This window comes from Schistocerca cancellata, chromosome 12, assembly GCF_023864275.1.
Source record: "Schistocerca cancellata isolate TAMUIC-IGC-003103 chromosome 12, iqSchCanc2.1, whole genome shotgun sequence".
Taxonomy (NCBI): Eukaryota; Metazoa; Arthropoda; class Insecta; order Orthoptera; family Acrididae; genus Schistocerca; species Schistocerca cancellata.
In genome coordinates this window covers 15809081-15823373 of record NC_064637.1, presented here as the reverse complement: position 1 = coordinate 15823373, position 14293 = coordinate 15809081, and the positions used below count along the sequence as shown (strand labels likewise).

Genomic DNA, 14293 nt, shown 5'->3' with positions numbered 1-14293 from the left:
AGGAAACCAGCCCGCTGGGAAGACCGTCCCTTCACAGGGCTGGTTCAACAACACACCTACTTCGGCTGACGACACCGCCCAGAGAGAAGACAGCTTTTGCCGGAGCGAAGAGATAACGACCCCCTTGTTAGGCTTAAAAGCAAATTCCGCTACATTGTATGGGATCGCCCAGAAGATGCATTTTTTCACGGACCAACTTCGTAGTTACGGAGTTCTCACAGGAGGACAGTATACGCCTAATGGAGATGCTACAGATTTCCGCATTGGTCGACTTTAAACGAAACGTCACTCTCCCGTATAAAAGAGCAACGCTGATTCGCAGAATATTTCTGAAGCAAAGGGTCAGAGGAGTGAGGGGAGGCAGCAAATCATATACCCTTGCAACTTTTCCAGAAAAAGGGGCTGTTCCGTTGTTGCTCTTGGAGTCAGAACACGTAACGAGTGTGTGCGCGCTCGTACGTGTACTCCAAGAGCGAGGAACAAGTCTCTCCTCAGTACTTCACTGGGAGAGTACCTGTGTCGAGAGCGAATCGGACTGACACTCTATATTGAGTCGCTCGCCATTAAGCGTTCTTCACTGTGCTGGCCGCACACTTATTGCGTGGTGTGAACACGGACAGAGTTATAGCTAAACGCCTGCAAGTGAATTTTTGAGTGGCATCGCGGTGGACTGGTTATCTGACCGGTGTACCATGCCAATAGTTAGACTAGGGGCGGATAGGAGTCCTTGACTTCATCAAGGCATAGGGAGAGTTTGATTGGCGAAGGTCAATCCAGATAGAACGAGAGTTATCTCATTTGTCAGCAGCGAGCGGCGCAGACAGCAGTCGTCGCAGCTCACAGTATTGTGTGCTACAGTGTATGCGAGCCCCATCTGTCCTCCATAACAGTACACCCCATTACATTTCTCACGCAACAGCCTTGACTGTACCTAGAAAAGTTATTCAAGTTGTGTAGGCGCGGCTCTCAGCCATTCTGCCGAGTAAATAACATTCTTAAAGAAAAGGGAGAAAAGAACCTTTCCATACTTTGTAAAATAATAGCATTCCTATCCATAACAAGCACTCTACTGTTCCGAAAACAGCCCGGAAATTTATTATTATTTTATAAGAAAAAGTTTCAATTGATTTCTCAGAATTTTTTTGTAATAAATAATATTTTTCGTTCGTTTAATGTTTTTCTTACACTAACTAACAATACTCCCATACCTAAGCATTCCGCTAGTTATGCAAGAATATAGAATATTTTTGTGTCTTTTCCTTAGAGCGGACGACTCCAGAAGACATTTGTTGCTGAATGTTTTTGAAGCAGTTCTTGTTGGTTACATTAGGAGCGTCTGTCTGACTTCTGTAGTAGTGTGAGGTGGAAACTGTTTCTTGCAGGAGCCAAAGGGTACTTGTTGGATCAATCCATTGCGTAACTTGACAAAATAAAACTCACACACTTGCGCGGCCTATTCTAGAATACTGTTCGAGTGTTTTGGATCTTCGCCGTTTACGATGTAAGGAAGACATCAAAGCAACTCAGAGGTGGGCTGCTAGAGTTGTTAACAGTACGTGCAGTCAACACGCAAGTATTACTGAGAGCGTTTGGGAACTGATATGGGAATCAACAGATCGAATGCGACGTTCTTTTCAAGGAACACTACCGAAAAAATTTAGACAATCAGAGTTTGAAACTGACTACAGAACGATCCTACTGCCACAAATATATAGTTCAATACACGACTTGGAACATACGGTAAGAGAAATAAGGGCATGTTGGGGCATATAGATAGCAGTTTTCCCTTTCCTCTGTTTGCGACCCTAGCAGGAGAGGAAGGAACTAGTAGTGGTAAAAGGTACTCTTTGCTATGCAACATACGGTGGTTTGTGGAATGAGTATGTATGTATACGTAGAATTTTTTTTTTTTTCATCTCATTTTCGTTCGCTTTTCTTCGTTGCTTCTGCTCGGGGCGGACGTCGTACGACATCCGTTTCAGTTCGTTGTTGATCGATTAACTCAGTTTTTTTTATTACAGAGGGCAGCTAACTCTCTGACCGAACACGATAAATAAAGAAAGTAAACTTTTCAGTCGAGGGAAGAATTGAACCAAGGACCCCTCGTTCTGCAGCTGCTCACGCTAACCACGGGACCACGGCGATCCTCTATTTTGAACAGTGTACTTCACTCAACAGTGTCAAAAGCTTTCTCTAAGTTTGCAAATTGTAAGGGCCTGAGATGAGAGACTTACAGTTGTCGGATAGAGAAGCATGGAGTACAACGGTGAAAGCCAGTTGATGCTCTGTGCGCTAGATTGTATAATGATCAGTGCACAGTATGTAAATTGTTATTTGCACCACATTTTACTGGTGTTTGGAGTGGCAACTTGTGGCGATGATGTGAGCTATGAAGTGGCCATTGGCAGAGGAGGCAGTCACAGGCGGGAAAAGTAGTAAAACCGGCCGCGGTGGTCGAGCGGTTCTAGGCGCTTCAGTCTAGAGCCGCTACGGTCGCAGGTTTGAATCCTGCCTCGGGCATGGATGTGTGCGATGTCCTTAGGTTACTTAGGTTTAAGTAGTTCTAAGTTCTAGGGGACTGATGACCTCAGGTGTTAAGTCCGATAGTGCTCAGAGCCAAAAGCAGTAAAGTAAACAACATGGAAATTAAGCGTTTCCGGACACATGTCCACATAACATATTTTCTTTCTTTGTATGTGAGGAATGTTTCCTGAAAGTTTGGCCGTACCTTTTTGTAACACCCTGTATATAGAATATATCACGAATTTGTATGTGAAGCCTATCCTCTGGAATTCCCTAATAGACTCATTTCCAGAGAAGATTTCTGTACTTCATTCATTGTTTACAATAATGATGAGTACTTGATATACGTATATGTCGGTAAGTATCTGTTCCGAAATCTACATCTACATGCATACTCTGGAAATCACACTTACGTTCCTTCACAATTCTCTATTATTCCAATCTCTAACAGCGCTCGGAAAGAACGAACGCTTGCATCTTTCCGTGCGAGATCTGGTTTCCCTTATTTTATTCAGATGATCGTTTCTCTCTGAGAAGCTTCCGCGGCAACGAAAAACTCCTTTGTTTTAATGGTGCCCATCCCAAATCGCGTATCATGTCCGTGAAACTCTCTACCCTATTCAGGCTGCTCTTCTCTGAACTTTTTCGATGTACACCGTTAAACCTATCTGGTAAGGAAACCACACCGAGCATCAGCACTCCGAATGAGGACAGACGAGAGTGGTGTAGGCTGTCCTCTTAGTAGATGTGTTATATTTCCTATGTGTTCTGCCAATAAAGCAGGGTCTTTGGTTCATCTTCCCCACAACAGTATGTGCTCTTTCCAATTTGAGTTGTTCCTAACTGTAATTCCTAGTATTTATACGAATTGACGACCTTTACGGCAGTTAGATTTGATTTATTTATCGTGTAAATTAATTTTGACGGATTCCTTTTTACACTGATAAGGATTATCAGATACTGCCTACAGGAAAATTAAAGAGACCTTTGGAGAAAAGAGAACCACTTGTATGAATATCAAGAGCTCGGATGGAAACCCAGTTCTAACCAAAGAAGGGAAAGCAGAAAGATGGAAGGAGTATATACAGGGCCTATAGAAGGGCGATGTAGTTGAGGACAATATTATAGAAATGGAAGAGAACGTAGACGAAGAGGAAATTGGAGATACGATACTGCGTGAAGAGTTTGACAGAGCACTGAAAGACCTGAGTCGAAACAAGGCCCCGGGAGTAGACAACATTCCATTAGAACTACTGACGGCCTCGGGTGAGCCAGTCCTGACAAAACTCTACCATCTGGTGAGCAAGGTGTATGAGACAGGCGAAATACCTTCAGACTTCAAGAAGAATATAATAATTCCAATCCCAAAGAAAGCAGGTGTTGACAGATGTGAAAATTACCGAACTATCAGTTTAATAAGTCACAGCTGCAAAATACTAACACGAATTATTTACAGACGAATGGAAAAACTGGTAGAAGCCGACATCGGGGAAGATCAGTTTGGATTCCGTAGAAATATTGGAACACGTGAGGCAATACTGACCTTAAGACTTATCTTAGAAGAAAGGTTAAGGAAAGGCAAACCCACGTTTCTAGCATTTGTAGACTTAGAGAAAGCTTTTGACAATGTTGACTGGAACACTCTCTTTCAAATTCTAAAGGTGGCAGGGGTAAAATATAGGGAGCGAAAGGCTATTTACAATTCGTACAGAAACCAGATGGCAGTTATAAGAGTCGAGGGGCATGAAAGGGAAGCAGTGGTTGGGAAGGGAGTGAGACAGGGTTGTAGCCTCTCCCCAATGTTATTCAATCTGTATACTGAGCAAGCAGTAAAGGAAACAAAAGAAAAATTCGGAGTAGGTATTCAACTCCATGGAGAAGAAATAAAAACTTTGAGGTTTGCCGATGACATTGTAATACTGTCAGAGACAGCAAAGGACTTGGAAGAGCAGTTGAACGGAATGGACACTGTCTTGAAAGGAGGATATAAGATGAACATAAACAAAAGCAAAACGAGGATAATGGAATGTAGTCGAATTAAGTCAGGTGATGCTGAGGGTATTAGATTGCAGTAGGTACTGGGAGATGAAGAAACTTGCACAGGATAGGGTAGCATGGAGACCTGCATCAAACCAGTCTCAGGACTGAAGACCACAACAACAACAACAAGAATTATCACACTCTTTTCATTATTTATGATCAATTGCCAATTTTCAGACCATAAACATATCTTTTCTAAATCGTTTTGAAACTTTTTTGAGCTTTTGATGATTTTACTAGGCGATAAACGACAGCATAATCTGCAAACAACTTAAGACTGCTGCTCAGATTGCGTCCTCAATCGTTTACATAGATAAGGAACAGCAGAGGGCCTATAACGCTATCTCGGAGGACGCCATAAATCACTTCTGTTTCAGCCAATAACATTCCGAAATGTGCCGGCCATTATGGCCGAGCGGTTCTACGCGCTTCAGCCGACACCCCCGGGATAACAAGGCCGCCCAGCAGTGTTAGTGACGTCACACTAAGCGGCCCATAGCCGACGCAGCAGTCCACGGACACCTCCGTACAGACGCGCCTGATGCTAACGATCTTCTGTCCGTCATACAGAAAGGAGCGGACTATAATTCGAACCATAGACCAAATTGTATATATTCTTGTAAACAGCATAAAGGTTTATAACGAAATACCGATTATATATACGGGCAGGAATAAGTTTAATCGATTGAGGAACTTTGCCACTATTTTATAATTGTCAGACCACTATTTAGCTTTAAAACTCGCATACAGGTGGTGACAAATGCCAACTGACAGCAGGACTTAACATTTTCAAGCTATTACACTGAAAGTAAATTATCTTAAACACTGTCATACATAGAAAAACACTCACAAATTTCGTTTACAATAAGGTAACAAGAGTTCGCTTTATCTCATAAAACACATGACTATTGTGAATTTACTCATATGTTCATGGTGACAGCTCTTTTCAAGAATTTTTACAAGTGTATCCCCAGTAATAAAGAATGGAAACAAAAGATAGATATCAAATATTCTCCTTTTAACATAGACATCACTGAACACAAGATTCTGTCTTGCACTGTGATACTAAGGGACTGCTCTTTCCTTTAAGAAAAGCCTGACAATTTGAAGTTCACTCTGCTATTGAAGATACACTTCTTGAAACAATATTAAAAATGTTATGAAAGGTAAGGAAATGAAAAACAAGCAAGTGCATTACATGTAAGAATGTGAGCAAAAGGCTGAGGCTCTCTTTACTTACCATTTTAAATCTCTCTACAGCTTATTTCCTTTTCCACGCAGAAATCACCAACTGCAAGTCTCATTATTGCTGTCTGTTACTAACAAAATGCTTTTCTATTTAGAAAAGCTGACAATTTGATGTTCATTCTGGTACTGAAGATAAACACTTTTCAGAGGAGTTTTAGAACCTATTCCTGCCCGTATATGTAATCGGTATTTCGTTATGAACCTTTATGCTGTTAACAAGAATATGTACAATTTGGTCTTTGGTTCGGAAGCACGCAGTTCACCACAAGCCGCTTTTGTGCAGCAGTGTCAAAAGCGTTCTGCAAGTTAAGAAATACAGAATCAATTTGAAATCCCTCGTTAATAGCACTCGACACTTGGTGTGTGTAAAGAAGTAGTTGTGCTTCACGTGAACAATGTTTTCTAAATCCGTGTTCAGTGTGTGTCAATAGACCGTTCTCTTCGAGGTAATTCATAATGTTCGAACATGATATATGCTCCAAAATGTTGCTGCATATTGACGTTAATGATATGGGCCTGTAATTATGTGGATTACTCCTACAACATTTCTTGGTTACTGGTCTGACCTGCGCAACTTTGCACTCTTTGGGTACGGATGTCTCGTCTGCCGAGCGGTTGTATGTATCTAGTTTGGAGTGACATCTCGTGGAAGTGATAGGCGCTACGAACTTGTCAGCTAGAAAAGGGCCATCAGGAAGGTAGGTGTACAAGAGGGTTGCAATCGGTGGCGAAATGGAAACCACAGTGAAAATTAAAAATATTTTATTTCCAATAGTGAGCTACACCTTCCAACTACGTCTCTACATAGTCACCGCACAGAATTACACACTATGTGATCAAAAGTATCCGGACACCCCCCAAAACATACATTTTTCAATTAGTTGCATTTGGCTGCCACCTACTGTCAGGTACTCCATATCAGCGACCTCAGTAGTCATTAGACAAAGGGAGGGAGCAGAATAGGACGCTCCGCGGAACTCACGGACTTGGAACGTGGTGAGATGATTGGGTGTCACTTGTGTCACACGTGTGTACGCGAGATTTCCACACACAACCATAGGTCCACTGTTTCCGATGTGATAGTGAAATGGAAACGTGAAGGGACACGTACAGCACAAAAGCGTACAGGCCGGCCTCGTCTGTTGACTGGCAGAGACTGCCGACATTTGAAGAGGGTCGTAATCTGTAACAGGCAGACTTCTATCCAGACCATCACACAGGAATTCCAAAGTGCCTCAGGGTGCACTGCAAGTATTGTGACAGTTAGGCGGGAGGTGCGAAAACTTGGATTTCATAGTCGAGCGGCTGCTCATAAGGCACACATCACGCCAATAAATGCCAAACGACGCCTCGCTTGGTATAAGGAGCGTAAACATTGGGCTATTGAACAATGCAAAAAAAGTTGTGTGGATTGACGAATCACGGTACACAATGTGGCCATCCGATGGCTGGGCGTGGGTATGGCGAATGCCCGGTGAACGTAATCTGCCATCGTGTGTAGTGCCAACAGTAAAATTCGGAGGCGGTGGTGTTACGGTGTGGTCGTGTTTTTCTTTATCAGGCTTCCATCCCTTGTTGCTTTGCGTTGCACTATCACAGCACAGGGTACATTGATTTTTGAAGCACCTTCTTGCTTCCCACTGTTGTAGAGCAATTCGGGGAAGGCGATTGCATCTTTCAACACGATTGAGCACTTGTTCAAAATGTACGGCCTGTGCGGAGTGGTTACACGGCAATAACGTCCCTGTAATGGACTGGCCTGCACAGAGTCCTGACCTGAATCCTATAGAACACCTTTGGGATGTTTTGAAACGCCCGCTTAGTGCCAGGTCTAACCGACCGACATCGATACCTCTCCTCAGTGCAGCACTCCGTGAAGAATGGGCTGCCATTCCCCAAGAAACCTTCCAGCACCCGATTGAACGTCTGACTGCGAGAGTGGAAGTTGTCATCGAGGCTGAGGGTGGGCCAACACCATACTGAATTCCAGGATTACCGATGGAGGGCGCCATGAACTTGTAAGTGATTTTGAGCCAGGTGTCCGGATACTTTTGATCATAGCGTGGTACCAACTTTCCAGTAGCCTCTTCATAGGAAGCAGGCGCCTGTGCTTTGCGTCAGTCACCTACGCTGGTCTGCAGCTCGTTGCCTGTGCCAATATACTGCCCTCAAAGCTAGCGGTTTATGTGACCAAGGATCAACTTCTAAACAGGTTGTTTTCCAGTAGTGAAGCAATTTATATTACTTAATAAAACCACGTCTTCTGGACCAAATTGCATACCAATTAGGCTTCTTTCAGAGTATGCTGACGCAGTAGTTCGCACAGAAGAAACTCCCAAGAGACTGGAAGAAAGTGCAGGTGACTCCAGTATATAAGAAGTGAAAAAGAACAGACCCACAAAATTACAGAACAATATGTGGTGTCACCGCGAGACACCACACTTGCTAGGTGGTAGCCTTTAAATCGGCCGCGGTCCGTTAGTATACGTCGGACCCGCGTGTCGCCACTATCAGTGATTGCAGACCGAGCGCCGCCACACGGCAGGTCTAGAGACACTTCCTAGCACTCGCCCCAGTTGTACAGCCGACTTTGCTAGAGATGGTTCACTGACAAATTACGCTCTCATTTGCCGAGACGATAGTTAGCATAGCCTTCAGCTACGTCATTTGCTACGACCTAGCAAGGCGCCATTATCATTTGCTATTTATCTTGTGATGCATGTACCGTCATACCGATGTTCACCAATTATGGATTAAAGTTAAGTATTCCAGCAGCAACGTACCTTATTGCCTATATTAATTACATTGTCCTGTTCCAGACCTCACGCCAGCCTGCGTGAGCTAAAATGCGTGCCTTTCGGCTACCGGTCATAGTGGCTTGGCTGTCTTGCCAAGCCACAACACAATATGCCTAACTTCAGATTGGTACAGTGAAAGGCTCCTGTAGCCACCTTTCATTAGTCCGGTAGCCCATTTTCACTAGCATTTCTCTTTCTTTCCTTGTTTCTCTTTTCTCATGACTCTCATGGTGGTGTGATTGAAGGAATGTGGTTGTGTGTCACGTTGCTAGACAGTGTCGTAGTCTGCTGCAGAAAGTCTGCGATAGTCGTACAGATTCAGTAGCAGTTGTTCAGAATAGCCAACTCGCGTAGTGGTCAAGTAGGCAAAGAGGTTTGCGCTACTGGTGAGAAATCCACCTGCGTTAGGTTGTGGCGGAAATGGCATCTTTGGGTTTTCCGGGCCACGAGGAGCGTGGAAGAGACTGGAGAATAAAGCGGGAGGCAGTCTGCCGCCGGTACGGGAAGCGTCCACAGCTGTGCTCCAGTCGAAGGAGGCTGAGTTAGACTGACCGCGTGGCGCGTTGTTACTTGGCGAGGGGAGAGCTGTTAGCTTTTGGTTTCGGTTTTCAGCTCTGAAAGATTGCTTTGCCTTGTCGCAACAAGAAATGCAAAACTTTGGCAGATTTTTCTTTTAGTAAATTTCTGTAGCAGACTTGGATCCGCCGGAAGAGCGCCACACAAAGGTGTCGATAAGAAGTGAGCACTCGCTTCTGTATGAATGTCTGTTTGCCTTCAGCTGTGCCTGTATAAGCTTTCATTTTTCTAAATATTAATAGCTTTGCCTTCTAGTAAATTTTCCTTTCGTCTGTGGGGAGCCGACCACGTGGTTGAACATTAGAGTTTGTTGGGCTACCGTCATCACTAACTGTCCGGTCTCATGTTTGTTTTAAAGAATGTTAACTGTTCATGACTGTGTGATGTGATACTGTTGTAACTTGGCCACGATACCTAGAAACTGCGTCTCCAGAAACCTCGTGGGCACGCGGGTGTACTGCGAAACGTGTACCGTTTCACGAGTTATTGCGATCAGTTATCAGGCAACAGCAGTTGTATGAATGATTCACACCATTGATTTTAGGTGTAGATTATAGTGGTGAACGTATCAACGCTTTTCTTTAATGTTTTAGGAATTAATGTTATCAGGAATTGTGTACATGCCTCACATCCTTATCTTAGGAATAAATGATTTTATCTACAAATTTCTCTTGTATTCCGAGGTTACGTTTTTGCACCTAAGCCACTCACCTCGTAGCTTTCCTGTCAGCACATCCAACGCGTTTCCTTACGCACAGGTCCAGTGATTAGTCTCCCCTTGTATTTTAAAACAAATGCTTTAGATTAAGTCTTATTTTCAGGTGTGTTGCTGGGAGCTGATCTTATGCACAGTGTTCATGCATTTTCTATTTTATTTTAAATGTTTGATTGTCGTGAACAGTGCACGGGCAATACTATTAATTACATCGTATCCGCTATGAGCGACCTCACAACGTATGCATTTTTGTGAGTTTTTGGTCTGTGATCAAATTAATTTATTTTCCGACTCGACCAAACCTTCGATTAGTTTCCAGAATGAGATTAGTTGTATGGTTAGTCGGTGGCGACCCTAATCTTCTCAAGTTAACTTCACAACCAATAAGTATTTACATTCCCATTCTTAACGTAATAACCCGTAGTAACAGGTTAGTTACAACAGAATCCTTCAACATATTCTCAGTTCGAATAATTTTCTTGAGACCGAGAAACTTATGTCCACGAAGCAGTGTGGATTTAGCTCATGCGAAACTCAGCTTGCCCTTTTCTCACATGATATACTGCGAACTATAGATGAAGGGCATCAGATAGAGTCCATATTTTTAGGCTTCCGGAAGCCGTTTGACACGGGGACCCCTTGCAGGGTGTTAACGAAGGTATGAGCGTATGAAATAAGTTCACAGATATGTTAGTGGCTCAAAGTCTTCTTAAATAATAGAATGATGCCGTCGACAGCGAGTGTCCACCAGAGACAATGGTATGATCAAGACTGCTCCATAGAAGTGCGATAGGACCACTCTTGTTCTCTATACACATAAATGATTTGACAGAGAGGGTGGACAGCAATCTTCGGTTGTTTGCTGATGATGCTGTGGTGTACGGTAAGGTGTATGACTGCAGGAGGATACAAGATGACTGATACGAAATTTATAGTTGGTATGGTGAATGGGAAGATAGCTCTAAATGTACCGGCTGATCAAAAAGTCAGTATAAATTTGAAAACTTAATAAACCACGGAATGATGTAGATAGAGAGGTAAAAATTGACACACATGCTTGGAACGACATTGTTTTTTTGTTATAATAAAACCCAAAGTTCACAAAATGTCCGACAGATGGCGCTGGACAGCAAAACGTCAGTGACTGTGCATGACAATCGTGTATACAAGGAGCTGTAATGAGAGAGAGAATCAGATGCGCCAGCAGTCGCAGCATGTTGACGTTACCTGAAAAGGCGCTTTTAGTGAAGCTGTATTATCAGAATGGGGAATGTGCTAGTTCAGTGTTACGATGCTATCGCCGTAGGAAGGGGGTTCGAACGGGTAAAGGTCCGTTGTGGCGAGAATGATTTCCAAGTTCGAAGCCACGGGTTGTTTAGAGGATACTCCGTAATGGCCGACCGAGCACAAGGCGTAATGCTGCTGAGACAGTTCAGGAAGAAATGGAGACTGTAGCAGGTTCGTCTATGCACGGGGAAGTCAGCGCTCGTGCAGTCGCACATCGCACCGGCATTCCATACACTACTGTTTGGTTGGCACTTAGGCGTACCCTCCGAAGCTAAACGTACAAAATCCATCGACATCATGAACTGTTACCTGGCGATTTAGTGAAGCGGAGGGCATTTGCGGTGTGGGCGTTTCAAAAGATGGCGGAAGATGACGATTGGTTGAATAACGTGTTGTGGACCGCCGAAGCTCATTTCACGCTCCGAGGGTCTGTCAACGCCCACAACTGCAGAATTTGGGCTACCGAAAATCCTAGAACTGTCGTCGAAACTCCATTGCAGGACGATACAGTCACGGTATGGGTTGGATTTACCACATCTACCGTTATCGGGCCTTTTTTCTTCGAGGAAATGCGTGATTCTGGTTTTGTAACTGCTACCGTGACGGGTGAGAGGTACGCCGATATGTTACAGAGTCGCATCATCCCCAGCCTGGCTGATAAACACCTGCTGGAACGTAAGATGTTTATGCAGGATGCCGCTCCACCCCGTGTTGCTAGACGCGTGAAAGATCTCTTGCACGCCTCGTTGATCGTGTGCTCAGCCGCCACTTTCGTCACGCTTGGCCTCCCAGGTCCCCAGACCTCAGTCCGTGCGATTATTGGCTTTTGGGTTACCTGAATTCGTAAGTGTATAGTGATCGACCGACATCTCTAGGGATGCTGAAAGACAACATCCGACACCAATGCCTCACCATAACTCCAGACGTGCTTTACACTGCTGTTCGCAACATTATTCCTCGACTACAGCTATTGCTGAGGAATTATGGTGGACATACTGAGGATTTCCTGTAAAGAACAGCATCTTTGCTTCGTCTTACTTTGTTATGCTAATTATTGCTATTCTGATCAGATGAAGCTCCACCTGTTGGACATTTTTTGAACTTTTGTATTTTTTTGGTTCTAATAAAACCCCATGTCATTCCAAGCGTGTGTGTCAATTTGTACCTCTCTATCTACATTAATCCATGATTTATTCAGTTTTCAAATTTATAATGACTTTTTGATCACCCGGTAGAATGCGGATGAGTAGGAAGATAAAACCTGTAATGTTCGGATAGAGTGTTAGTGGTGTCCTGCTTGACACCGTCACGTCGTTCAAATACGATTATCTGGGCATAGCGTCGCAAAGCGATATCAAATGGAACGCGCATGAGAGGATTGTGGTAAGGATGACGAATGGTCGACTTCGGATTACTGGGAGTAATTTAGGAAACTTAGGTTCATCTGTAAAGACCGCATATAAAACGGTAGTGCGAGCTATTCTTGAATACTGCTCGAGTGTTTGGGATCCGCACCAGGTCGCGTTAATGGAAGCAATTCAGAGGTGGGCAGCTATAGTTGTTAGTGGTAGTAACCCGCAAGTGTTCCATAGACGCTTCGGGAACTCAAATGGAAATTCCTGGAGGGACGAATATTGAGAACCACCAGCATTTGAAGCTGACTGCAGAACGATTCTGCTGCATCCTACATACATCGCGCATAAGGACCACGTAGGTAAGGTACGAGAGACAGTCGTTTTTCCCTCGTTCCATTTGCGAGTGGAACAGGAAAGGAAACTACTGGTAGTTGTACATGGTTCCCTCTGCCAGGCGCCGTACGGTCGACTGCGGAGTATCGCTGCAGATGTAGTTGCAGGCGTATTTCCATGACGCTGTTCTGATAGCACCAGAGTGGCTGGATGAACTTTGCAGCTAGTGTAAAGCGAAGTGCTGGCGCTCTTTGCCTCACCTGGAAGATGATGGCGTCCCTCTCGAGCGGTGAAAAGTTCTTGAAGATGGTGTTGACGATCTCGAGGTACTTGTCCCTCTGCAGGAACGTGGCCGCGTCCTTGTCGAAGTAGTCCACGAAGTCGTACAGGATGAAGTACGTGCCTGCACACACACACACACACACACACGCCGTCAACAAACTGCTTTATTTATTTATATGTTTACCATGATGTCATTAGCGCGTTCAGGCCCTCTCTTGTTCGGACCAGGGTTACAGACATACAGTACATAATTCAACCATAGTTACCTAAGAGGTAACAATTTCAATATGGCAAACAATATCAAGTATAGGGTGTAGAATATAAGTACACTATTAAGTACAGAGACAATATCAATAGGCGATACCAACTATGAACTGGTGGTACTTCTACTACTGCTGCTGCTGCAGTCAGTCATAACAGTAACAATAATAATAATAATAATAATAATAATAATAATAATAATGATATAGTATTTTCCAAGACAAGGTGACGGCCTATCCCCAATTCTTCCTAATAGTGTGTTAGAGAAAACAGTGAGAATTTGGAACTAAAAACTCATTGAACTCAACATCCCGCCTACAAGGTTAGGAAGGGGAGCAGAAAGATCGAAATGAACTGTCTTGCGTTTGGAGATGAATTTACTATAGGCTACTCTTCTACAATGTGGCATCTGCTGTAACACAAATAAATCTCCTGGAAGAAACAGCCAGCAGAGTTGACTTCAGAGTTTTTTCTGCAGAAAAACTAAATTTTTAATAAATATTAAGGATGCTCCGAAAGTCCTGAAAAAGGATAATGGTCAAATAGAGACGGTGAAAAAATTCAAATATCTAGGGAAATACTCCAAGAAAATGCTTTGGAAAAATTTGCAATAGAGGAAAGGCTAACATAAAATAGAATCACCAAACACCTCTACAATAAAGAATGCCTACCCAAGAAAAAAGGCATTACAACGCAGTAGTGAAGTCAGAATACCTACATAAAAGCAACACTTGGGATTAAACTATAATTTAGGTAAATTAGAAGTACTAGAAAGGCGAATTATAAGGAAAATATTAGGACTACAAAACAGCGGAATTTAGGAAGTAATGCTGAAGTATACCAAAATATAGAAAATACTTTAACCCAGTAAGGAA

At 43.5% G+C, this 14293-nt stretch overlaps 1 protein-coding gene across 1 annotated transcript in view; it reads right to left on the bottom strand.

Annotated features, from left to right (window-relative positions):
* LOC126109828 (acetylcholinesterase-like) overlaps positions 1-14293 on the bottom strand; it is a 701016-nt gene that overhangs the window by 309381 nt on the left and 377342 nt on the right. The window contains exon 7 of the mRNA XM_049914883.1: positions 13136-13278. Within this exon, the coding sequence (XP_049770840.1) occupies positions 13136-13278 (143 nt within the window). The remainder of the gene's footprint in view (positions 1-13135; positions 13279-14293) is intronic.